Genomic DNA, 25,812 nt, shown 5'->3' with positions numbered 1-25,812 from the left:
TGATACGATATTATCACGATATTGTGGGGAGGTTGGCGATATAAAAAAAGGTCATAATATTGTAAGGAAAAATGAGCTCATACAAAAAAAAAACACAATGTGGTGCTTTATGTACATAACAGCAATGCATATTTACAACAGATACGGATGAAATGATAACCAAACATCATGATACGATATTATCACGATATTGTGGGGAGGTTGGCGATATAAAAAAAGGTCATAATATTGTAAGGAAAAATGAGCTCATACAAAAAAAAAACCACAATGTTGTGCTTTATGTACATAACAGCAATGCATATTTACAACATACAATCTCTAATAACACTTAATATTGAGGCACTTACTTGCTGATGCACACACACATTGAGTTCTTCCACATACTGACTCGGTTCACAAGCATATTACGTTCCCCTTAATCGGACCATTAGCAGGGATTTTAAACATAGAAGGGACAAAACATGCTTGTGAAAATTAAACTGCACAAAAAACTGGCCACCAGAGGGTGCTAGAACTGCACAAATGGAAATCAACCTGATGTTTTTTGTATTTTTTAACAGATGTGCTGCTTTTAATATCGTGACATGACCATGACAATATTGTGGCAGTTTTAATATCGCAATATCATGATATTGTCGTTATCGTTACATCCCTACTTCCAGATAGGGGACATGATTTCAAACATCCGATATATTGTGTGGTGTGATAAAGTGACACGTGATATTATGTGTGTAATCATCTTTGTGTCTCTTATGTGTAAAAAAATTCCAAAAAGCTTCTTGAGTATCCCTGCTGTCTGAACTGTATTGGACCAACCATCTGTTGAATTGTTGATCTTGTTACTCACATGTGAACACACATTCACTGATAGTCAGTCATTTTTTCTCGTACATTTTTTGCTTGGTACTAATACAGGCAGTTGCACCATTTTTTTATAGCCTTGTCTAATAAATCCTTTCATGATTACTTAACCTTATATTTTTTTTCTTTTTTCCAAACAAAACCTATTGCGTACGAACATTCTGAAGAGAAAGCTACTCTTACACATTTGGTACACCCCCCGGATTGAAACAAGCTGCTAAAGACGGATCAAAATATGCATGTGTATGTGCTATATGCGCTCAGTGTTGACTGATGCGTCGTGACAGTTGTGTGATATAACCTGCAGGAGAAGCAGGTCAGGGATTGTACATGGGTTGTCTGATTAATGGCATCAACAGCATGCACCCACTGACACTTATCCACAGCGACTGTTAAGTGTTGAACAAAAATACTTTTGTAAGCGTCAACGGTCAACCAAAAAACGTGGACAGAGATGACGCAAGTTCTCTCTTCTTCCTTCCGTTTTGTCCTGCTCTCTGATCTGTGATCATTGTGGAGGTCAGCCGCTCTTCTCTGGTGACCTCAATTCCTTACGGAAAGGTTTCCTGAGATGATGCAGACTCCCTTGCCCCCTTTTGGCAGCTGACCTGGAAACAGCTCGGAGTGCAGCTGAGGTTGTGACATGGGTTGTTTGGAGAAACCTCAGATGAGGGGCCGAAGTATCCATCCTCCTCCCGCCCCCCTTGCTTTTTGATCTGATGAAGGACACTGCTCCATCTGTTTCCTGCTCCTGAGTGCTGCAGTGTTCTCAGTCATATCGGCTGAAGAGAAATGACAAACGGAAGGATGCGTCACTACTTTATTATTTTGTTATGACAAGTGGTTCTGCTTGAGCGAGAGCTCTGGAAATATTGGCATGTTTGTAATAGCACTGTAAATGTAGCCTGGCAAGCCACACAGGCGTCCATAGACAGCGATTCGGCACCGGCCGAAAACAGGCCGGGCCAATCAAATTCGTCTATTTGCGTGACGTTGTCCTTGTGAGCAACGTCACTCTTCAATCTTCAATTTTTACTCCGTCTCTGCAAAAAAAAAGAAAAAAGAAAAAAAGACTTCAACGTGTGGCTTCTCTGACGTCACGTCCGCTCTTCGCTCATTGGTTCATTCCACTGTCTTTTAGCTCAGGTTTGCCCCGCCTCAGAAATGCGACTGATAGGGCGGTTGACCAGACTCATTCCCCGGCAAAGCCGCGAGTGAATCTGAATTTCCTGGCTACTGTGGGTGTGAGTCAAGCATCCAAGCAGATAAACAGTCACAAACAATTGACACAGATTCCGTCATGTTCCATCAATAAACAATATACCATCTGAAATTGTCTGATGCAAACGCTCGCTGTGTGCCTCTCTGCTAGATATTTCCAGGACTGTCCATCCCTTTCCACTCGTGTGTCATACACTGCTGGGCTCAAGCCTCTTGTCTTGCTCCAGCACCTGTCAGTGCCATTGTCCTCCAGCAAAGTCGAGTACAGCGCCACAGACATGCTATGAGCGACCTTTTCAATGGAACTCTCCCTTCGGCGTGGCTGCTTTTGTGGCACACGCTTTTCTTTCCACATTTCGGGGCAATCAGCAAGGGTGCATCCATCTTCCAATTGAGGGAGGCGTGCTGCTGTGGGCTTGCTTGGTGTGATAATGGACCACACATGGTCGTGCTTGAGATGCTCACGGGGTCCAGGGCCTCTATGCTTGGGCTCGGGCCTGAGCTCTGTCCGTTTTCCATGCAACTGCCTCAAAACGCTCTTCTTCTCAGCCTTTTGTCTAGGTCCTTTCACTTAACCTAAGCTCTGCTGGGGTCTTTGTCCTGCTATCTTAGGGGCCTAGTGCTTCTGTACCAACTCTGTTTGTTTTCTTTACAGCACCTACAATATGCCACCAACGAGAATTCAGGAAAAAAAAAAAAATGATGGACAGATGCTTTTTAGTTTAACAGTAGAAGTTTTAAAGTGATACTTGAGTCATTGAGCCACTTTCAACAATAAAAAGATAATATTTTGTCTATAATTAAACTAATTCACGTCCAGCCATTTTCACAGAAGCAATCCACTTCACTCCCGGCTGTTTTACTGGATTTTGACTGATTTTGCAAGGCCCACAGAATATTGTTATAAAAACATGAAATCCACTAAAAGAAAGAATAAAATCTCTTCTTTCATTAGGAAAAAAATTATTTCTATCTATTTCCGTTTTGCAGCAATTAGCATTAGAATATAGCTGAGTTTCATCATTATGCACAAATCTATTTAGAAATGTGAGCAATGAGCTTTTTTTTTTAACATGGCCCCTGGTTGATCTCTTTTGCTCTGCTCCCACCTGCTGGCCATTTGTGTAATAACTACCATTTCTTCAACCGTTCTTTGCAGTTGAGAGGCTGCATCAAAGCCTTCTGTATGCTCTAGCATAAAAAATTTAAAAAGCATATAAATACGTCTTTGGGACACTTAAACATTTAACATAGAATGTATTTATAAGTTTTGGGGAGCAAAAATTAATGCCTTTAAAAACAAACTGCCACTTGCTGTCGACTGAAGATGACATCACCTGTGCCAAGGAAACAGGTAAACGACCAATCATGGCTCAGTTGGTGAGCCGTGATTGGACTATGTTGGACTTATTGTATAAATATTTATATTTATGTGTGTGCCAAGCTTAGTATTTGTTTTTTGGTTTTATCTCAAACTTAAACATCCATGTCAAGGCCTTTTATTTTTAAGTATTTCCTGTTATTTGAAGTCAACCCAATTCACAAAACGTCTGCTTTAGGAACGTATAAAACTTCTGCAATGATGTTACCACACTGAGACTTGAGAAATACTGTATTAGATTTTAGTGATATAAGTCTACTAATGATTGGACTGCAATTACACAATCAGAGAGTTTTGATGTAATGTAAAACTTAATTTAGACGTGCACCAGTTAAGTATAACATTTTAGTCGTTAAATGTTCGTCAAAGTTGTCATCTGCGACAGCATGGTCCTTTAATGTTGTTAGCGCCGACCAAAAATAAAATACAGTATGGGAGAATTTAAAGGCTATCATCTTGCATTGCTTTAATAGATGCTTTGAAGAAAATCGTTCTGTAAAGTAATGTTTCTGTTTTATACATCCAGGTCACCGCACTGCCTGTAGTATATAGTTTTAACAAAGTACATGTGCTTTTTAGGTTACAGGCCTGCATTATTTCACTCTGCAAACATGTGCAAGACTTGCTAAATATTCAACCAGCTCTTGCTGGTATCATATTTTAGTTAGTAATGTTCTCTAAAATAAGATTTAAATTATACACAACTTTTACAATCGTCATTCATGCCTAAAATGATGTTCCTTTTCTCGAAAAACATTAGGCTATTTTTAGAAGTGCAATTTTTTTTTAACTCACATAACGTCAATTAATAATGAGAAAACCCAATATTGTTTGATCTTGTAATAGGAGATTTCTATTTCCAGCCATCCTACCAGCCAACCACGGCAAGTTGAATGATGAATCTTCCAGATGCTCTAGTGCCAATTTGGAGCAGTTGGTGGACCTACACAATAATTAAATAATGTAAAGATACATTTAATCATTACATACATTTTAGTCAACTCTGCCTGGTTTCTCATTAATCATGCTCTAAAATAGGTGCGCGCTGAGGATTCCATCAATTTGGTCTATTTTCTCGTATCTTCATACCCTATCTCTGAGGCAAATATAGTAAATTTCTTGTCACATAAATTAATTTACAAAAGCTTGGTCAACTTGTGAGGGATCATAAATCTGTGGATAACTGTAGTAACCACAAAAAAAAAGAAAAAACAATTCCTGTTCACTTTATTCTCTTGCTATATTGGATTTATTCCAATAGCACTGGCAGCAAATATACACTCATCAAAATTAAAACTATTTTATGAATAGCATTAGACAATGATTTGCTGTTGATAGTCAGAAAATCAATTTACATATTAATAATGGGTATACGGTATCTTTTCCCCCAAATAAATTTGTCATTGGAAACTCGAGTGTGCATTGTTAAAAAATTAACACTAATGAGGGTAATCACTTCTAGTCTGTTAATCTTGGATTTTGTTCTATCTCCAACCTCAATTAGCCACGACTGGTCGCTTACAATGAATTTATAACTGTACAATTTATAGCAAATGTAGAAAAATCACTTGCTTTAGACCAGATGCTGTGATTTGCGTTCTGCAAGATTTAACATGCAAAAAATGTGCCTCTTTACCAAAATGCTAATTAGCTTCTCATGAGAAATGAAACCCATTTAAAACATGAAAAAGCTGTTTGGGTTCCTTGTGGATCTCATGTTTATTCTCATCCAGCGGGGAGGCAGGTTTTGGAGAATTGTCTGCATTAATAGGGTTGCAGTTAAGTGAATGGAGTTTTCTTTCAGTTTCATATTGATACAATCTTATCCCAATTCTTGGCTATTAGAATTCTTTTTTTGGAATATAAACACAATATTATCATTATACGTTAACCTGATCTCAGTTCATATCAGCCCAGTATATCTCGGAGCAAGTGGGAGTCAATGAGGCAGCAATATCAGCCCTCAGTGGTGCATTAGTCCAGTCTGTCATAGAAGGCCCTGAAGGAAGACCAGAGCTCCATCAGCAACACTCCACACACACATACGCGGGCAGGCTACATGTGCCTTCAATTAGAGGCTAGAAGTGCAGCCCAAATGGGGATGTTTAAAGTAGTGTGCCAGGCTTTAGAGTGACACAAGAACACTGGCCTGTTGTGATAGTATCTAATGAGATCACTCAGAGCTGCATCCTTGAATGCTGCCATTCATTAATGCAATGTTTCTTTGTATATGCATGTGTGTCCCATTTCACTAAATAAGCTTTCACGCTGTGTTCTGCTGGAAGCCTTGTGGTGGCAAGAGGCAAACTAAAGAGAGGTCTGCTCTTAATGCAGCTAACGGTGGGCCGACTAGGAATTTGCTTTCCAAGATCCCATCCTTTTGAGTTGCCCAATCAGTGTTGTTTAAGGTTTATTGGACTGGTCGTTGCCCATATTTTGTGGGTCCCGACCAATTAATCGACCGTGAAAAGCAAAAATCAGCATATACCGTATTGACGGCCATTTTATGCATTATGTATATATAATTTTTTTTATGCCTCAAAAGTTATCGGTTGCGCCCTAGTATTTTGTGTCTGATTGCATATGGCTTTTAGGAATTAGCCCCAAACCACAAGCTGCTCAGAGACAGGCGCCCAATTCTATTCTGCACCAAGACAGCTTCTTCATCTTTAAACTGAAGAGGATTATTGCCGTAAAATGACAGATGTTTCAAATGCTCAACTTCTAAGATGGTGCATGCACTAAAGATGTCTTCTCTTTTCCACTCCACTGGCATGCTCAAAGATTCTTTGGGCACTTAAGCTCCCATGCAATAAACATCAGCGAGAGACTAGCCTCTTTGCTGATGTGCCGTGATTTAAGCTCATCCTTCAGTCCTGCCTGGAGTCCCCTTATGCTAAAAGCTTTGGGAATAAGGATGACAAAAAGGCTGGACTAAGCAACCATTCACTTATTTGTAGCCTCTTTGTATGGACATTCCATCCCACCCTGCTGGTCCCTCCGTCTTGTGGGGGTTGCTTGTTGAACCCCTCGTTGGGTCAAACCAGAATACATTAACAGTTCAGTGATGGGCAGGCGAGAAAATGTTCCATGAGCACAGTGCAGTGCATACTTCCTTGACACCGATGTCGCTTGCCATGAGAAAGACAAGCGTTCTAAATGAGCAAAGAGGAACAAATCAAACAAATTTATTACCGTGCACCCGAAAAGGTCAGACGAAGACAAAAAGCCCTCCTGTTGTGAGAGGGCTGATTGTTTAGTGGCACCTTTAACAGAGCCTGGAATACTACCAAAGCATTAGACATGGGTCAGGGTGAGGGTACACATAAAGGTAGAACACATTGGGAACAAAAAGCCTCTTCATGTTGGGCTGTAAGGTTTATTTAATAAATCCTATTTGGGTCCATTTTGTATTTGAATGCTAAAAATAACTAATTGATCAAGTAGATTTTGTTACGTCTGCCAAGGAGGTCATGATTTATTGCTGTTTCACCATAGTTACTAGGATTACAAAACAAATAAATAACTAAGATGCTCAGCTGAATGATGGTGTGATTTGGGAGAGTATTTTTGACATGCATGGATCCTAATGACGAAATTCAGGCTTGCTGTAATTCCAAACTATTGTGTTTGGTTCTGATCAAAATCCTTTAATCGCGGCCAGCCATTTTATCGCATTTCGACATTTCATGACCCACAGGATATTGTGTTCAATAATTACATATAAACACACCGAATCTACAAAATGAAAAAAATTACACTCATTTCACCAAGGAATAAAACAAAAGTTTGATTGTGCTTTCTTTCTTTTATAATCAGCTGCAGTACATGGTTTGGTGCCAAGCTCAGTTATGATTATTTAGAAAATAATAAACATGTCAAACCCACAGCCTTTTTCCACATAGACGGTTTATATAACAGTTTCACATTGTATATCTGTATATCTATATATTATGACCAATCAGTCTATTCCAACTATCCTGACTTCTCTAACCTTGACCTTGTCATGGAGATCAGTCATATTATCTTCTATATACAGTAACTGTTACAATATGTGCATTTGTTTGTGTCCTCTCGTAGCACATTTTACGTGCCGTTATAAAAGCTGGTAGCAAACGAGCTGCTTAATGTGTCTGTGCACGTTGCACATTCTCAACACAGTGAGAGAGCGAGAAGAAGGGGGACAGACAGACGGACACAATCAACCAATGTTCTGCATCACTGTTCGGCCGAGTCACTGACGGTGTCATAGCAGACTTGTACGGCTCCTATGCGAGCAGCATAGGTTCACCTCCCTCTCAGCGATGGTGCGAATGTGAGTGTGACAGGTTGTCGTCTCTATACGTGCCCTGTGAGTGACTGGTGACCAGTCCACGGTGTAGTCCGCCTTTCGCCTGAAGTCAACTCGGATAAGCTCCAGCGCCCCGCAGCACTGATAACGATAGGGAGCACAGCTGGATAGATTGTTTGACCTTGAAGAGTGTGACACCAGCACACTGTCATACACGATTAAAAATAGCCCACAATTTACAGTGAACAGGTTTTATTTACAGGTATGCAGCAGCTGCGCAGCCTTAGCTACATTTTCAAACTAATTACAGTTTCTAAAGTAGCGGTCTTGTTTGACATGAAAGCTAAGGTGTTCGTATCCAGTTCACGTTTTTCTTTCACTGCTTGAACAGATGAGCAAACAGTGCTTGTTTTTTACTGAGCGGAAGTGCAGGTGTTCAATAATGACTGTAAAAGATGAAGGTGTGTGTGAGATTGGCCTGCAGGGTTGCCATTGAAAATGTGAGTGTGTATGTGCATGTGTGTGTGCGTGCACACAAGAACCAAGCAGCTCTGTTTTGCTTTGCCATGCATGGCCCTGTAGACTGATTTATTGGCTGCAATAATCAGAGTATATATCACCCTCCTTCGCTCTGCACAGATCACCACTGTAATTGGGTCCTAAACCATACGTAAACAGAAAAAATGTCATGATTTATCTGGAATGATTTAACCTTGGACAGTGATCAATGATAATGTTACTGCTTATCTTTATTCAAGAAAAGCTGGAAAAAACTGTGAAAAGTCACCATGTAAAATGGAAACATGTTCTCATGAATGCAGATTTTTGCGGATCAAATTTTAGCAACTGTGATTTATTTTATTTTATTGTAAGCAATGTGGAGTCGAGCATGAGAAGTCTGACTTTTTACTTTGAAACATTTCTTTTCAAAGAGTGCAGTGGATTTAAAGCCTCTGTTGGACGCCAGCGAATCAATCATGTTTTGTGTCCCAGGCAACACTGCACCATGGGATGCAATGCTGGGCTGCCAGGATTAAATCCTGCTCTGCCAGACTGGTTGGTTGGTTTTTGCTGGCTAGCTTTTAGGCTAATGATCAGCATTCATGCCGTGCCCGTCCTTTATGGCACCAGTGCCTGATTGGGGATGCTAGGCGGCAGCCCCAGACTCTGTGTCTCTGTATCCTAGTGTTTTTGTGTCTACTGTGCCATGAAATGTTGCGTGTGAGTGCATCTTTGTGTGATTTGTGCCAGTGAAGCAATGATAATATCCCTATGGGGATGATTTTCTTGATTTGCACATGAAAGGATCTGGACACATTTGGCACATTTTTAAAACAACACCTGATGATCAATCTTTAAAAAAAATAAAAAAAATTAATTGCATAGAATTATCCATACTACTGTTGACTAAAAATTTACGATTTAGGTGCTATGAAGGGCTGGAGAAGAACCTCTGACCAACAAATAAATTAATTTTTTCCTCACTTGCCCTCCGCCGCATTCATTTATTAGTTCTACCATGTTACATGCCAAACATTCTGACACTGACGTTATCAATTACTATTTAATCAATGCAGAAATTCTCTTTTGAACATGAGCCAAAACTAATTTGGAACAGAACCTGTGCACATTTTTCTCTCTGGTTTAGCTTGTCTGACAATATTATAGTTCATGATTTGATTTCATTTAGCTTGGCAACTATTGTTTTGGCTCTATCAATTCCCTTGTTTTTAAAGCTAACTGAATGTTACAAATGGAGTGATTGTTCCTTGTGTTTTAGTATCGAATCTTACATTTTGTTATCAACTACTTGTAGAATAATGATGGTACGTCATTTTACACATACTGTACATTACATTGTTAAACTGTTCCTGTTTGTGAGGAAAGGATTCCCAACGTGTGAGAATAACACAAAGTACATACAGACTTACAAATAAAGATTTAATTGGCAAATGGAAACAGACCATTAGCATTAATGGCCTGTTTAAGTTTGCATGGGAAGCAACATTAGACAAAAGAGCTTTCCGGAAGCACTCAATGAATGAGCTTACACTCTAGGCGTCTGAAAATAACATTGTGCCCCACTGCCTGCCCCCTCTTTCAAATATTAAAGATGGGTGATGACACAGGCACAGTTAGCAGACCTGCTATTGCTTTCCCTCCAATCTTTAACTATATGCTCTCATTCCATATACAGTACATTCACGGTGTGTATTTCACATGTCTACGTTTTTGCAAACATTTTAAAGCCTTACCCTCCTCAGTTTTTCATTGTTTTGCCTGAACTGCTTCAAACAATCGTGGATTAGTGGTTAGCATGTCTGCCTCACAGTCAAAGTGTGAAGTTTGTTCTTCCTGTGCTTTCTTTTAAGAGTTTTCTCTCTCAAATCTCACATGCTCACTTAACTGAAAAGAGAAAATAGTTCACAAAGGGTAACGTGCGTGTGAAGGGTTCTTTGTCTATATGTGCCTTGCGATGCATTGGCGACCAGTCTTGGGTGTTCTCTGTGCACCGGTGTACCATCACCAAAATCCGATGGAATAGGCTGCAGTTCACATGCAATTCTAATGGAGACAAATGACATAGAAAATAGGATGGGTAATGTATTATGTCCGTTACTAAACCCAGTAGAGGAAAACCGATCATTATTTATTTATGCTTTACTACTTCTTCAAGTATATTATGCCATTTTTTTGGAAAGATTGAATGAGTTTGTAGACAAACAAAATGCTTTTTTGTTTTGTTTTGTTTCTTGTCTGACTGTCTTTTTTTAAGGGTTGGCTTAAATGTTGGCAAAATGATGTCGTTGTGTGGATATTGCAAGAAGAGTGTCAGACCTCAGGTCTGGATGCTTCCCATTGTTGGTCACGTCGTGTCGGCATTCTCTAAAAATAATGAGCTGCGGAAATGTTTGAAACATTTTAAGGTTTACCACAGCAATCTCAATTATTGTGTACTGCATTTGCGTGATGTTTTTCAACCACAGAAGGTGCATGTGATAGCATAATAGTTGATATTGTGGTGTGCTTAAAATAGGTGGCTCATATGTCCTAACTGCGTCTGACAGTACTTAAGTATAACTTGTACATTCACAGCCATCCGGGTCACAAAGGCAACTGGACTTCATCTCGGTTCACATTTCATTTGAATGCGTCTTCAGTTTGAATTCTCCGAAATGGGGAAGAAGTCTTCTGGATAATATCCATCGACAACAGCATACAATTTGTTTTTAAGGATTACTGCTTGTACAAATGTGGTTTTTGCTTTGATTTCATGGTATTGTATGGGACTATTGAGCCACAAAATGTAGATTTAGGGGAATTTGTGTATTATGATTAAATGCTGGACGCAACAAGGAAATGAAAGGTTTAGATGACTAAGATATGAACCTGGAAGATGGATGTACTGTATGTTGTTTGTTTGGCTCTTGTCAGAGGTCACATGATCCTCTTATTCATGCGGAAGTCTGTGAACGCCGAACAGCTTTTCTGGATAGAAGAGCACCGCCTGATGATCAATTCCTGCTTAGCTTAGCGACCAGCTGTTTATGATTCGTGTTACATTGACAAGTGTTGTGAGTGTCTTCGATCCATCAGAGATGTTATGGTGTTGGTTATGAGGTTACAACTGTGATCTTTTCTAGGTTCCGCTGTTCTATTTCTGACAAAGGTGCTTGCCAGTGCAATATCGTGTAAGTAAAGAGCCAATCTAAGAGGTGTGCCTCATGCAAGTCGGCTCAGGAAGCCAAAGCTATAAACACAATTGGGTTTGGACAGACTGGCATGGGCTTTTGTCTTTACTTTGTTGCCAGAAAATGCAGTGAGGTTTTGTGGCAATACATAACTCACTGGTTTCTCAGCGCTGCGCAATGGGGAAAAAAAAAGACCACGTTTGACTCCAAAAAGGCTTTGAGATGTAATTGAACTGTATTGCCTCTTATGTGAGCGTCTTGCAGCGAAATTAAGGTTTTACTTGACAAATGGGCTGGATAAAATACACTGGTGTATATTAGTCATATTGTGGAGTAGTGTGCTTTTGAGTCTTCTGGTGGAAAGCTGGAGCCTCTGTCAGTCTGTCCAGACAAGCTTAGCCTATGTGTTGACATTCAAGGCATTTCCATTACATCTCTACTGACTTATTTTACACCAAATCTTGAGGTGAGGTAGTATTAGGTTCCCTTTTGATCCATTATAGTAGCTTGTTCCTACTTAGATAAATTAATAGTGTTTGCACTTTGATGGATATTGCAATTCCTGCAGCTTCACATCGAGCTTCTGAGTAGGGATAGCCGGTATGATTTTTTTCAGAGCCGATATTGATTATTAGTAGCCAAGGAGGCCAGTCACAAATATAGTTACATTTTAATAGTACAAACCTCAACACTTTGTTGAAAGGTTAAGCATATGTTTATTGAACAGCTTTTCGGATTTTCAACAAGTTTATTTATTTAATCTTTGACAGTAGACATCTTTTTGTTTTAAAATTCAAACAAAAACGCCAAGGAGAGCTGAAGCTCAAGTAACCATGTCTTCAAAAGTTAAATGAATATTTAAACAAATAAATAGCTGCCTTAAAGTTTTTTTTTAATGAGTTAATAAAGTTTTCACGTTTTTTTTTTCATTTTTTTCACGTTTTTTAATATAACTGAAATGTTAATATTTGACTAATCTTTGTTTTCATTTCAAACACAAAGAAAGAGTTCAGGAAGGTCCCAGCATTTTGCCTCTGGCGTGGTGCCAAAATAACCAACTTTTAAATTGATCTCTTATCGTATATTTTGTGTACATGCGTGCATAGGTGTGTGTTCTTACATGCATGTTAAATGTATATAAAAGTCATTTTAACTCATTCACTGCCAGCCCAGCAAAAAATTATTTTTGACGTCGATAGCTGTCAATGGCAGTGACTGCGTTTAATGTTGAAAATGACTCTTAAAAATAAACATTTTATCCACAAAATACAATTAACAACATAATTATTAAAAATGTACCTATTATTTTCTTGAACCACCTTTTGATTGAAGCATTCAAAGATTTTGGAGAATAGTTTGTCAGCGTAGTAATCAGTTTATATACCACTTACACAATGTGAGGGCATTAACTCTATTTACAACCCTCTTTTTTTCATCTACATCATTTCCTATAAAATTGGGCTAATTTTCATGTCGCTGCATGTATTCCATCAGTTGTAATCCTCTCTTTAAGCTAATTGACTGCTAATTGTGAGGGTCTCTGGTGCATGATCAGGTACTCTTGGCTTGTTCTCACTTGCCATATCCCATCTGTCTCACCTAATTGTAACACCTCTGATGTAACACCACTGAGCTGCCATGTTCCAGTAAAGCAGAGGTCACCTGTTACTGTCGGACAGTGCACTGTTTGTCAGAAAAGATGGAATAAACATGGAAGAACTCCTGCTGGGAGAAATGTGCCTTCCTGTTTCCCCCTCCAAAAGCCTTGCTGACTGCCGCCCCCTTCCAGCCCACTGACACTCTCAATCCCTAGCAGATGAAAAGTCAAACTGGCTCCTTATTTAGCATGCTTGCTTGCTGAGAGAAGCTCAAAGTACATGTTTGGGTTTACTCTTTTGTTTAGAATTGCCTTCAACTGTGTATATCATTCCGTAATGCCACCATTGCAGCTTTTTAAACATGTAATCCTCTACATTTGGCATGAAACAACTGTTGACCATCACCACATCATCTTCTCTATAAAACTGCCATTGTGGCATTCCCCTACTGTGTGCCTGTATTTGTTTGTGGTCATGGGTGTGGCACTCTTGTCAAATCCCAAAGTGCACTGCTTTAAGTGCTGCGGCTGCAGTGGCAAAGCTGTCTAGAATTTGAGGCTCAACCTTGGTGAGTTTCTGTTTGCGAAAGATTTCTGACCCTCTCCCTCGGCTTTTAGAACATGTTTGATTTCTTTGGATTGTCATTAGCCTGCAGTGCATCCTTGGAGAATCCACAGAAAAAAATGCATTATACACAGTTTTCAGGACTATATAAATTGAACATGTCAGGCCAGTAAAGTTGCCTAGCAGTGAGGCAGTTTGACTTTAATTGAACTGACAGAAATGTCAAGGTTCAGCACTGCATTTAATGTAAATGTAATCTACCCGTCTACAGTGTGGACCGCATCACTTATTTTAGCTCAAAGTTGATTTCAAATCTTTCCCCACCCCCCTCTGTTTCTCTGCAGCCGCGCAATCAAGACCAATCAGGACCTGCTCTCAGAGACACCCTGGACGAATATCTTCTATGATGACTTCTGGGGCACCTTGCTCACACACAGTGGGAGCCACAAGTCTTACCGGCCCCTCTGCACCCTCTCCTTCCGCCTCAATCATGCTGCCGGTGGGCTGGATCCTTGGGGTTACCACCTGGTGAATGTGGCCCTTCACGGGGCGGTGACAGGCCTTTTTACACGGCTGGCTCACCTACTGCTCGGAGGGGGTTTGTGGAGCCTCCTGGCCGGCCTGCTCTTCGCCTCTCACCCCATCCACACCGAGGCGGTGGCAGGTGTTGTGGGCCGAGCCGATGAAGGCGCGGCCTTGTTCTTCTTGCTGTCCCTGCTGTGTTACATTCGTTACTGTAAGCTGCGGGGCAATGCTGGACAACCGCGGCTTGTGGCTTGGTTCCTTGGCAGTCTGGGCTGTGCTGCAGGCAGCATGCTGTGGAAGGAGCTGGGAGTGACCGTGCTGGCCTTATCGGCGCTCTATGACATCTGCGTCTTGCACAGGCTCAAACTGCGACAGGTTGTCATGCTTCTGTATAAGGTAAACATGTTCCTCTTGTAACTGCTTATTCGCAATGTCTGATTTCACGTTCATGTAGTAGGGAAAAAAACAACTACATCTCTATATAGAGTTAGTGGGTCATGCCATGCCAAATATCCCCTAATGGGTTTAACAAGCAGATTTGTATTTGAATGAAACTTGGTTTACTTGTTGATAGTGATGGCACAACACGAAATCTCAAATTTTAGGTCAATCAGAGCAGAGTTTTGGGAGCTATGGCCCGCGCAATTTTGACATTTTGGACAAAAAGGGTCATTGCCACCTTCCTTAGCTCAGGAACGACTGAGTCAGTCCTCACAAAACAGATACTGTTGGAAAGCGAATCCAACAAGGATTCCAGATCTGCAATCATTTAGAAGATTGGTGCATGTTTTATTAACCTTTTGTTTTTGTTGACCTTGAAATGGACCTTGTGTCATGAAATGCAATCTCTCACGTTCTGTGGCGTACAATTATTTAATAGCAATAAGCAGTCAGAGTATCTACACCCTCAGATATTCGTTGACTGTTCATTTGCATATTCATTGAAAGTTAACTATTCAGTAAGTATTCATCAATCAAGTTTCCTTTTTCCCAAAAATGTCAAAATACGTCCGGTCGTAGTTCCCAATCCCCTGCTCCCATTGATCTAAAATGTTATATTCCGTGTTGTGCCATCACCACTATCAACAGGTACACATTTTCATTATAATCAAAATATCCATCCATCCATCCATTTTTTGTAACCCCCTCCTCCCAAGCGCAAAATCTAAATATGCTTGGTTAAAATGTTCAGATTTTTTTTTTTAGATGAATTGGCATGGACGACCCTAAAATAAAACATTATTGTAATTTGTCATATTAATTTCTCTTACCATACAGAACAATACACAAATGTCAAATATTAATGTTATGGCTTTCTGTCATTCAAGCAACTAAAACTAATATTTTCGGACTGGTCAATTACTAGCTTGGCTCCATCTGTCTGACTGAGCTTAGTCATATGTTTTTGTTTTTTCTTGGGACGTGACTCGTAGATTAACTTCTCGTCTGTTTAAGGGCATCATTTACTTGCCCTAATTACCTGATGACTGTGAGACTGTATTGTGTTAAGATGACTAATGGTAGCATTAAACGAGTGATTAATGTAGTGATTCATGTAATCCGTTGAGCCGCCCTGTGAATTTTATGTGAATAGATTTGATTTACAGAGAATTTGAAACAAAAATACATGATTGCCTTAGATGGTAGGCTAGTGAAAAAAAGTAAGTGTCAGGCAAGCCTATTTTGAAGCACCTGGCCATCACACTACTATTATCCCTGCATCACTTGTCAGAAGTATTTCATGTTGGCTTTTTGATCTTCACGTTGGCCACGCTTTGCTGCGCATCGTAACAAAATGAAGTGAGACGTGTGCATAAATGGCACCGAGGTGTTCTCGGGGAGCCAGCATACAGCAAACGTGAATCATTTACAAGCAAAGAACGTAAAATGTGAATGATCAAGTAGAAATTACCATAGAGCAAAGGCTTTTGCTGAAAAGCAATCAACATTCTTTGTTTCAGTGCCCTGCATATTGTGCAAACAAAGATGCTCCCTGCTGACATCTCATGATCGAAGTGTGCGACTTTGTGTGTTTTCCGGAGGATGTTTTTGACTTTTTACTACACGTAGACAGGATTATTATTATTATTTTTTTTTAGTTGACAGGCATAAAAGAAGAATTTGGATTAAAAGATTTGAACCCTTCTTGAAAAAATGATGCCGGCAGTTTAATTTATGGAGTGGATCAGGGCGTTCGTTGAGTTATTTTTTTTGTTTACCATTGTAGTTCAAACATTTGACAAGGTCAGATTGATCTCCTAAATTTCACCACGCTGTTTTACCGCACCAATATTGACTTTTGAGTTAGACTGCAAGATTGTGTTGCAAATGGTTGTGGTTCCACTTTAATGCAATGTCACGTGGTATGTTTACAAGCACAGGAGAGATTGTGAGACAGTGTGTCGCTATGACTGTTTTCACCTTGAGTGTGCGTGCGTGTCGTCGTGTCTATCTGGTGCCGACTCAATGTCAACGTGAGAAGAGAAATGGTGTCACTGCCGTGTGTCATATTGTGGAGGATTACAGCTCACAGCGGGTAACTTTGCTTTGAGATAAATAAAGAACTGTGGTGGCTTGTCAGATACAGAAACAACTGCTTCTCATTTTGTATAGAGAGAACTATAAATCAATTGTGAGAGTTAGGGTTTCTTAACATTTTGCTTTGGACTGACACTTGTCATTATGAGAACATGTTATTTCACTACATCACAGATAATATAAAAATAAATCTAAACAGAGAGCTGTCATCGTCGTCTGTCTGCTCCCATGTAGGTCACGAAGTTCCCAAAGCAAATGTAGCAATGAGAAAAGTGCATTGTAACATTTATGACCTGTAATAGCATTCAGTACAGCCCATTTTTTGCCTCCTGAGTGGATTAAACTTTTTTTCTCGTCAGACTGCAGCGTCTGGCTTGATGCGTGACTGACAGACCGCATTGATTTGGCGCTGCCTTTTATTACACTGCTCCTCACTCAGATGAAGTAGTTTGACATTTAACGCTGCGTATGGTAGAAGGGGACTGCTTATCTGATTATGTCTCCCAGTCACTTACAGTCGTGCTGCATATCTTTCCTTGGACCATTGTAGCTTCTGTAATGTAAATAGTTCGGGAACATCATTCAATAGCCCCTTTCACGTATACGTCAATGCCTTCTTTTTTCTGTCCCTGTCGTGTTAAAAAAAAATCTATTTCATCGTGTAGTGTAAGTCACACCCAAAAATGGCACTGAGATTAGTCCTTTAAAAAAAATACAAAAAATTCTACAATAACAATTTGTCAAGATACTTTGCATGGAGCAGGTCTGTTTGATTTTTGTTAATTTTTTAAAATTTGTATTTGCTTATTTAAGATGGGATTTATATATGTAATTTGTTTGCATCATTATTTTGTGCTGCATTACTGACATTTAGTTTACTTGGTTTGCTGCACTAGAGTAATGTCATATAAAAATGTATTACAGTGTTCCCTCACTTTTCGTGGGTGATACGTTCCACGCCCACCCGCGATAAGTCTGCTAAGTACACAGCAAATTTGTCAGTGTTAAATTTCCAGTGTTCCATGAAATCTGGTGTAAACAGTGTTATTCTGACGCTGTTAGGATAAAAAATTACTCTGTCAGAGTACATTTCTTCAAGTGTTGGAGCGGAAGCTAAGTGTAACCTTGAGTGTTAAATTGACCACACCCTCATTTCCGGTTAAGGACTTTCAAATTTCCAGCGTGCTGTCGGCATTTAAATAGTGATACATCCAGTTGCTGTTTTTGGGGCAACGTGGCTCAGTGGTTGAATGGTCGTCTCCCGAATCTGAGAGCGTGGGTTTGATCCCAGGCCGGAGTAACTTTGTCAAAGCATCCTTGAGGAACATACTGAACCCCCAAGTTGTTCCTGATGACGTGTCAAAAGCAGTTTGAGGGCCTTGTAAGGAGGAAAAATGCTATATAAATGAAGTACCTTTTATTAGAGTGAAGTGTTAGTTTGAGTAAAATTTTTAACACTGACACTTAGGGGTGTTAGAAAAAATCGATTCTGCAATATATCGCGATATTACAGCGCGCAATTCTCGAATCGATTCGATATGCGGCCGAATCGATTTTTAAACATCAATTTTTTATGGGAATATTCAACAAAACGTCTTACTTAGGGTTAGGATTCACACATTAAGCGTGGAAGAATGTTATATTAATGGAACATTAAGCCTTAATATTTAATTTCTGTGCTGTTCAAACCTGTTTTGTTAAATGCAGTGGCTCAGTTATAAGCCTGAATTTTCAAATAAATAAATAGATTTTCATACAAATCTTATAGTGTACATGTACAAGTTTACTGATTAGTATTTTCAAAATTTGAGTTAAATTTTTTTTCACAATAATCTATTTATAGATTTGCATCGGGATTAATCGGTATTGAATCGAATCGTGAGCTATGAATCGTGATACGAATCGAATCGCCAGGTACTGGGCAATTCACACACCTACACTAGTGGAGAGTAACACTACTGGGTTTTTAAAAGTGTAGATTTTTAACACTATACAGTGATGGGGTAACACTGGTAGTGACACTTTGAAAAGTGTCAGATTTACACTCATTGGAGTAGACACACTTTTATAGTGTTAGATTTAACACTGTTCAGTGTTAATCTAACACTGGCAATTTTGCTGTGTCGAGGTCGTTAAAAAAATAAGTAAAAAGTAAAACCTAATAAAAATCTAATCCCTGACAGTCTGATAAGGTACAACCTAATTATTATCAATTGCTTCTAATTGTCTCTTATCTTGTGATTTATCACAAGCAGCCTTGGTGTTGCCTGTGTAAAGCTTCAGCTATTAAATCCAGCTGATGTGCTTGATTAAAGCTTAGCCTTGTGCTGAGTTGATTGCAGGCTCAGACTTTATATGCTCTTTAGTCAGTGTTTGTCCACAATTTATGTGGAAAAACATGCATTTACTCGACTATTTACTGTCTACCAAAATGTGTTCCAAATGGTGGAGGGGATGCTGTTCTTCCCGTTGCATATCGGAATGCATTTGGTTAGTTGATGACGCAAAGGTTGCCCAAACATACACTTTGATGATGTGTAAAGCAAGACTTTTTTTTAGGCATATAAATTGGTTTTTCTTTCTTTTTTTGGGGTGGGATATTGCAGCCTCATATTCAATCACAGCGAAATTTCCCACATCGTCCTATACTCCTTGTGTAAACTTGGTGAGGCGCAGTGCATGCCTGAGGGCCTGACATTCCTGTGACGAACTATGATGAGATCTCTTTGAAAACATATTTGAAATCTGATCTTTGAACGTGTAACCTGGAGAAGAAAAATAATGTTGATGATGTCATGTCAGCAGAAAAATTCTGTCAGTGCAACTTACCATTTATCATCAGCGAAAGTGGAGAGGTTGGTCTGAGGACACTTTTGTGTGTCTGCTGACCGAGACGCTTTAAAAATAATTTCTAAATCTGGGCCCAGACCCAGCTGGCCTTTAGTGAACGTCAAACTGACATGCTTTATCTTTTCACACCTCCTATTTTCTGTTCACACTTTGGCTGTTAGTACAAGGTCAATGCTTGAGGCGTGTGTATGCGTGTGTGTGTGTGTGTGTGTGTGTGTGTGTGTGTGTGTGTGTGTGTGTGTGTGTCTGATTGGTAACAGACAGAGGTTACCTGAACTATGAGGGACTGTAGTCACTTTCACACTGGCTTCCCGGTAATTTGGCTCATCAGAGGCCAACAATTTGGGGGAAATTACTATGAAGTGCGTCGAAGCTTGGAGTTTGAAATTTGGTCAAGCATGACATTGCACAAATTGTCCCTCACGAGAGTTTAATTTTTTGTAGCTATCAAAGGGATAACACTTTTTGTGTGCATTTTAATGTTTGTATAGATTTGCAGCTTATTGACACAATATACATGATATAAAATTATTATTATTATTATTATTATTAATTTGAAGTATCAGGAACCAATTGCTGATCAAAGTCAAGTCAGTTGAATACTCAAATAATGAGCAGGTTATGGTCCATGATCTTTACAAAGTATGGCAACAGGAGAGGAAACTAAAAAAATATATATATATAAAGTTACACGTACACAATCTATGACATCCCCAGATAATGTTTTTGTTGAGGTCAAAGGAAATACAGCCCTCAGAGGCATTCTATTCTTACCTTAGGCTGTGCAGATGCTCTTTCATGCTCTGATAGCTTCTACCAGTGTGATAGATTGGGCTGAGCAAGCGACCCCTGCCCTCAGCCACCTGCTTCCTACACGGAGACACACTCCACTGCTTCGCTTCTGTTTGTGAGAGCAAGATGGGGCGCATAATGGAAACTCATAAATGGAATAACAAAAGTGGACTGCTGCGCTTGTATCGGATGGATGTGGAAGTCGGTCTCTTTGCAATGAGTTCATCCTGAATTATTTCCACTGGCAGCGGATAGAACGGCTCTTTGGACTTGTGGATGTCATAGCTCTGCAGCAAGTGCAACCACTGCCAATGGAAAATGACTTGAGCTCGCCAACACACTCGACGTTGCCACTTCATCAAATAGAGGGTAAAATAGAAGACAAAAGAATAAAATATCAAAGAAAAACAATACTAGGTTTGAAATAATTGACAGGGTTGCAGCTGTGGTGTTTTTATAGCCGGCGTGCCTCAGAATCAATTGTGTCGGGTTATGTAAGACGTCAGCCGCAGAATGGAACATCCCACAACGGCAATGTCCCACAGCAATAATCCGCTCGTTGTCTTGTTTTTGTTTTTCCATAAAATCTTAAATCTTCCATGGGGGATAATTGACTCCCACGTAATCAGTGGAGCACTTACTCTAATTACTTTTAGTGTAATTGAGAGGCACTGAAATGTGAAATTTCTTAACTCTTATCTATAAATGTTGAATCAAGACACTTGTTCTTGTATGTTGAAGATGTTTTACCTTTAATCCAAAAGCATTAATCGCTTCTAAATTGTTTAGGCGTGGAGTCGCCCTATTTATGCCTCGGTGTGTGTGTGTGTGTACAGTAAATGATCCAGCCTTGATAGCAATATATTTAAAAACACCATTTTGTATGAAAGTATAAGATTGCACACAAACACACCGTGTTCTTATTTAATCTCAGTTATGTTTAGGTTGTATTTGTTCATTTTGTTTCATGTGATTAATGAACATTGTCCTCTGGAAGACGCTGGTTTCATTCCGTAATGTGTTGAATTCAAATGTTAAATATACTTATTAAGGCTGAGCTACAGAATTCTTGCGCAATTATTACAATTTAATTGTTTAATTCTCTACAGATGTTGGGGATCACAATAGAAACAATTTCCATTAAGATTTTTGTAATTGAGAAGTCAATTCAAATACAGTGTAGGGATTCTGTACAGAAACAATTGTCTCTTATAAATAAAGCTATCTTCATATTAAATTTGCTGTATTACTGTAAATCATCCAGTTTGTAAAGGTTGCTGAAGGCTCAGTGGTCCATCTACCTCATTAAGTTTGTGATGTGCTGCAGTGCTGGAGCAGCGTAGCAGGAATTCGCTGTGTGAATGCTGCTGGAAAAGGACCTCTGCACTTCCCAGCATGGTCTTATCTGCATTGTTGACTCTCGCAGAAAAGTAGAGGTGAAATAAAGGGAAGCAGAGACTTAATGTGCTCAAGAAATGACCAGGCTAACAAGCCCACTGCCTCCAATGAAATATCTACGATTCAACACGACAAGCATTCCTGAAGCCCTTTTTACACTGCACTTAGCAAGGCGCATAATAACACTGTTGATGAACACATTGTATGTCTATGCGGAAGGGGTGTCCCGATCATCGGATTGATATCGATCCACATTTAAAATCCCCTGTATTAGCACTCTCATACGAGCAGTCCATTCCAGACTCCACTTCTGCTCTTCTATCTAGTAGCGTCTGGATCTAGCACGGAGAGCCCACATTGATCATAACAACCGCACTTGTGAAGGAATTATTTTTATTCATGGAAAATTACGGTAGATTGAACCCAAATGCACATGTAACCAAAATTAAACAAAGACCGTTTGTGAGGTCCACATCTACCACATCAATGCAGTGCTCAAACAAAATCATTTTAACCAAAGCATTGCTGAATGGATAAAATACTGAACACAGTGTTCTTCTATTTTGTGATGAAGCCATATTGGTTCTCGCAAGGATGAGCGTAATTGCAGTCATGGGTTGATTGACGAAATTAATTCCACAAGTAATCCAGTGTGATTGAGTCCTATTTTTACGCGTGAATGAGCATGTCTGCATTTTTCCTTTCCAGGCAGCACTTCTGTAGCACACGTAACCTCTACACAACAGTGTGTCATTCAGATGTCCACAGGCTCATTTGTGCAGGTCATACATTGCAAATTCAAACATTCTCGATGTGGACCACGTGGATCTCAAAAAATGTTCCACCCACTCTAAGCCTGTCTTTTGGAGAAAAAAAAAAGCAAATTTCAAGATGAGAAAACAATTTGCAATTGCAATTTGGTGCCTACCTGTTTTCGTGTGCACTCAGTCATGAACAATTTGAAAGGACTGTGAGTGATGTCGTGGGGATATTTGGTGGCACAAATCAAGGCTGCAGATCCATGAGAGTCTTTCCACCTTACTGCTTTCAGATGACCACAGGGCTCATATCTATAACCCACCCCTCCCAACCACATGTATTATAGATCAGTGTAGCCTGCTTTATGGACATTTACAAGACAGAATTATGGAAATAACCTTTGTATTAAATGTGAACAATGACTAAATGAAGCTCAATCTTGCAGTTTTTACTTGCATTTGCTCTTAGTTGCAAAGAGCCACTTTTAGTCAGTTAACATTAATTTGAATGTGTGGGCACGATTACTGGCCTTCATCCAGTGCTCATGTCTTTATTGTGCACATTGGACTGATTATCACAGCGGTAAAACAAAACCACACGGGGATCGTCTACACATAAGTAGTGGAAAGAATCCTCCTCCACAATAGTGGAGTGAATTTTGAAGGGGAATGAATTTTCTGTGTTAGCCTTGCTTGAAGTGTTTTTTGTTTTATTCTGTGTGATCAACCTTTGATCTTGTGAAAATAAACGCGTATGTAATGTATGCGACTGGTGTAGCTGAGGCCTACATTGTAATGTAGTTTGATATGATATAATAATCAGTAGTAGTCATCAGAGGTATATGAAAAGAGGTACTGAGAATGATTCTTTGAGCAACATGCTGATGTCTACTAATTGCAATTGAAAACTGTCAGTGCTGGTGTAGTATTATGAAAGTCACACCCGGTTGGTACTATTTTCATTAAAAGCACAGGTATTTGTAGAGATGTACACATATTTGGAGTAGGCAAGTACTGATACCAGGTATATGTTAAGGTATTGGCTACTTGTGGAGCCAGCCGACACCGGTCATCGATACTTAAAGCAAAAAATAAAAATAAATCGATCATCAAGTAAGTCTTCCTTGGCAGTAGTTGGCGCTATATTGCGATATTTTGACGCATCTGTGAATCCTCTGTGTCAAAAAGTAAGGTCTATTCACTTTTTTTTTGTCATTGTTAACTCTTTGACTGCCAGACGTTTTCAGAAAAGGGATGCCGCCAGTGCCAGCTGATTTAAGCATTTTGACTGATTTTCAAGGTCCACAGAAAATGTTCTGTTTGGACTATGGAAACACACGTACTACCAAATGAAAGATTGGACTTTCATCTTTCATCAGAAAAAAAGAGTTTGTTTCTACCTTATTCCGTTCTTTAGTAATCAACAATAGAAAATGGTTAGTTTGACCCAATTTCGCCTGTGTTGGACCAAAATACGGAGAAATCAAGCTTTTAGTGAAACGATATTATTTCATGCATTCTAGTGAATTTGACACTTCTTTTTGTCCATGAATGATGCCACAAACACCTAAATAGTGCTTTACTTCTATAAAACACTACCACCAAGAATGAAAAAGTGTTTTTTGATAGCAAAATACGTTTATTTACATTCAACAGTGTAACAATTTGACAACAATTTGGCAAACTATTTACAAATGTGTGCAACTGTGGTGCTATTTACAAATATGTGGATGTTTCAACGACAGTTTTTCTTTTTGTAACACTCTCCTGCGTGCAAAGAGACGCAACAGCATTTGCACAACAGATTGCCTCTTCGCGTGCGCCACTTTCTTGCCGGCCGTTTTTTTCCGGGGAATAGCAAGTATATACTGCAGTGTGTCATCAAGTCTAATATCAGGATCATGCTACGGTTACGTTACGGTGGTGTTACGTCTCGCTTCCCCGTGTCCTTCAGTTGCTATACCGGGTTGGTAGGAGATGTTCTGATCCATTTTATCCACTCCATTCATGGTGGCATCGTAGTCCAGAAACAGTGTCTTCTCCGTGATCAGACTGTACCCGCTCCTCCGATGAATATGCATTGGACTCGGGGTACTCTTCATTGTCCGATCGAATGTCCGCTTGTGCAGCTCCGCGTTTTCCGGCCTTAGCAGCGCTAGCCGCGCTAGCCGCGCTTTGCCGGTGGGGCTTACTACGTGTTCATAACAGTCACGTTGGCGTAGAGCTCGGAGTCATCTTCATCATCATCATCAATCTGCATTGGTCGATGCCAACTCTCCATCGCCCGATCGAATGTCCGATTGTGTAGAAGTACCCGGCCGGCTATTGTGCGCGTTTTCCGGCCTTAGCAGCGCTAGCCGCGCTAGCCGCGCTTAGCCGTGAGGCTTACTACGTGTTCATAACAGTCACGCCAAAGCTTCCAACTTTGGCGTAGAGCTCGTTGTCATCATCATCGTTGACATCAATGCGCTTTTTAGTATTGATTGATGCTTTCCGTCTTTGAAAAAAATGCTCAAGCTGAGCTGCTTGTAACCGGTTGCTTGGTCAAGCCATTGTGGCTTGGATCAGCCATTGTCTCCTCAACACTCTAGCTCCGCCTCACGTCTTCTACTGACGCCCACGGTGGGCGGCCCATCCAACCTTGTGCAAAGAGAGTCATCGCTGCCCTCTAGGGGCCAAAACGAGTCTTTGACTAATCAGATCTGCCTGATACTTTCAGCACAGCTGCCCAAGGCTTTCCTGCACCCGTTTTTGAAAAAAAAAAAAAAAAAACATAGGGGACGTCTTTTAACGTCCTCGGCGCCCTTCCCTAGGTTTATGCTAAACGTTTTATAACGTTTATGGCAGTCAAAGAGTTAAATGAAATTTTATTTATCAAAAGTACAAGAGGTACTAGAAGATCTGTACTTGTTAACGGTGAGTAATCAAAGAGTGAATACTCATACTGGTGTCAGACTATAAATATGCCTAATATTCTTTTCTCTCGGATTTAAAAGATGTGTTCACAAATCATCACAATAAAATCTCTGTCCATGTGTAAATACATATGCCGACATGGAAAATGCCTCTTAGTCTTAAGTACCTATATGTTTTAAATCAGCACACGCCATGTGGCACAAAATTTCAATTGGCTCACATGAAGCAATAATATTAATTGGTTGCGTTCTACTGTTGACTATAGACGTGTTGTAGACAGAATAATGTCAAATCATAATAATTTAATGTATTGTGATGCTTTTAAAGAGCACCAAGCAAAACTTTAACCTTTTTTGGTCACAGACACTGAAAAGTCTTCACCCTGGCCAGAGTTTTCCAAAAGCTCGAGTTTTCCTGAATGAAAAAC

At 39.8% G+C, this 25,812-nt stretch overlaps 1 protein-coding gene across 1 annotated transcript in view; it reads left to right on the top strand.

The window, feature by feature from the left end:
• Positions 1-25,812, top strand: part of tmtc2b (transmembrane O-mannosyltransferase targeting cadherins 2b) — an 83,786-nt gene that overhangs the window by 24,728 nt on the left and 33,246 nt on the right. Inside the window, exon 2 of the mRNA XM_086074380.1 lies at positions 13,953-14,529. Within this exon, the coding sequence (XP_085930506.1) occupies positions 13,953-14,529 (577 nt within the window). The remainder of the gene's footprint in view (positions 1-13,952; positions 14,530-25,812) is intronic.

The sequence above is a fragment of the Leptonotus elevatus genome, chromosome 4, assembly GCF_054856555.1.
Source record: "Leptonotus elevatus isolate MCC_2025b chromosome 4, RoL_Lele_1.0, whole genome shotgun sequence".
Taxonomy (NCBI): Eukaryota; Metazoa; Chordata; class Actinopteri; order Syngnathiformes; family Syngnathidae; genus Leptonotus; species Leptonotus elevatus.
Note: the sequence above shows the minus strand (reverse complement) of the source record. Positions and strands in the feature narration are given on the sequence as shown.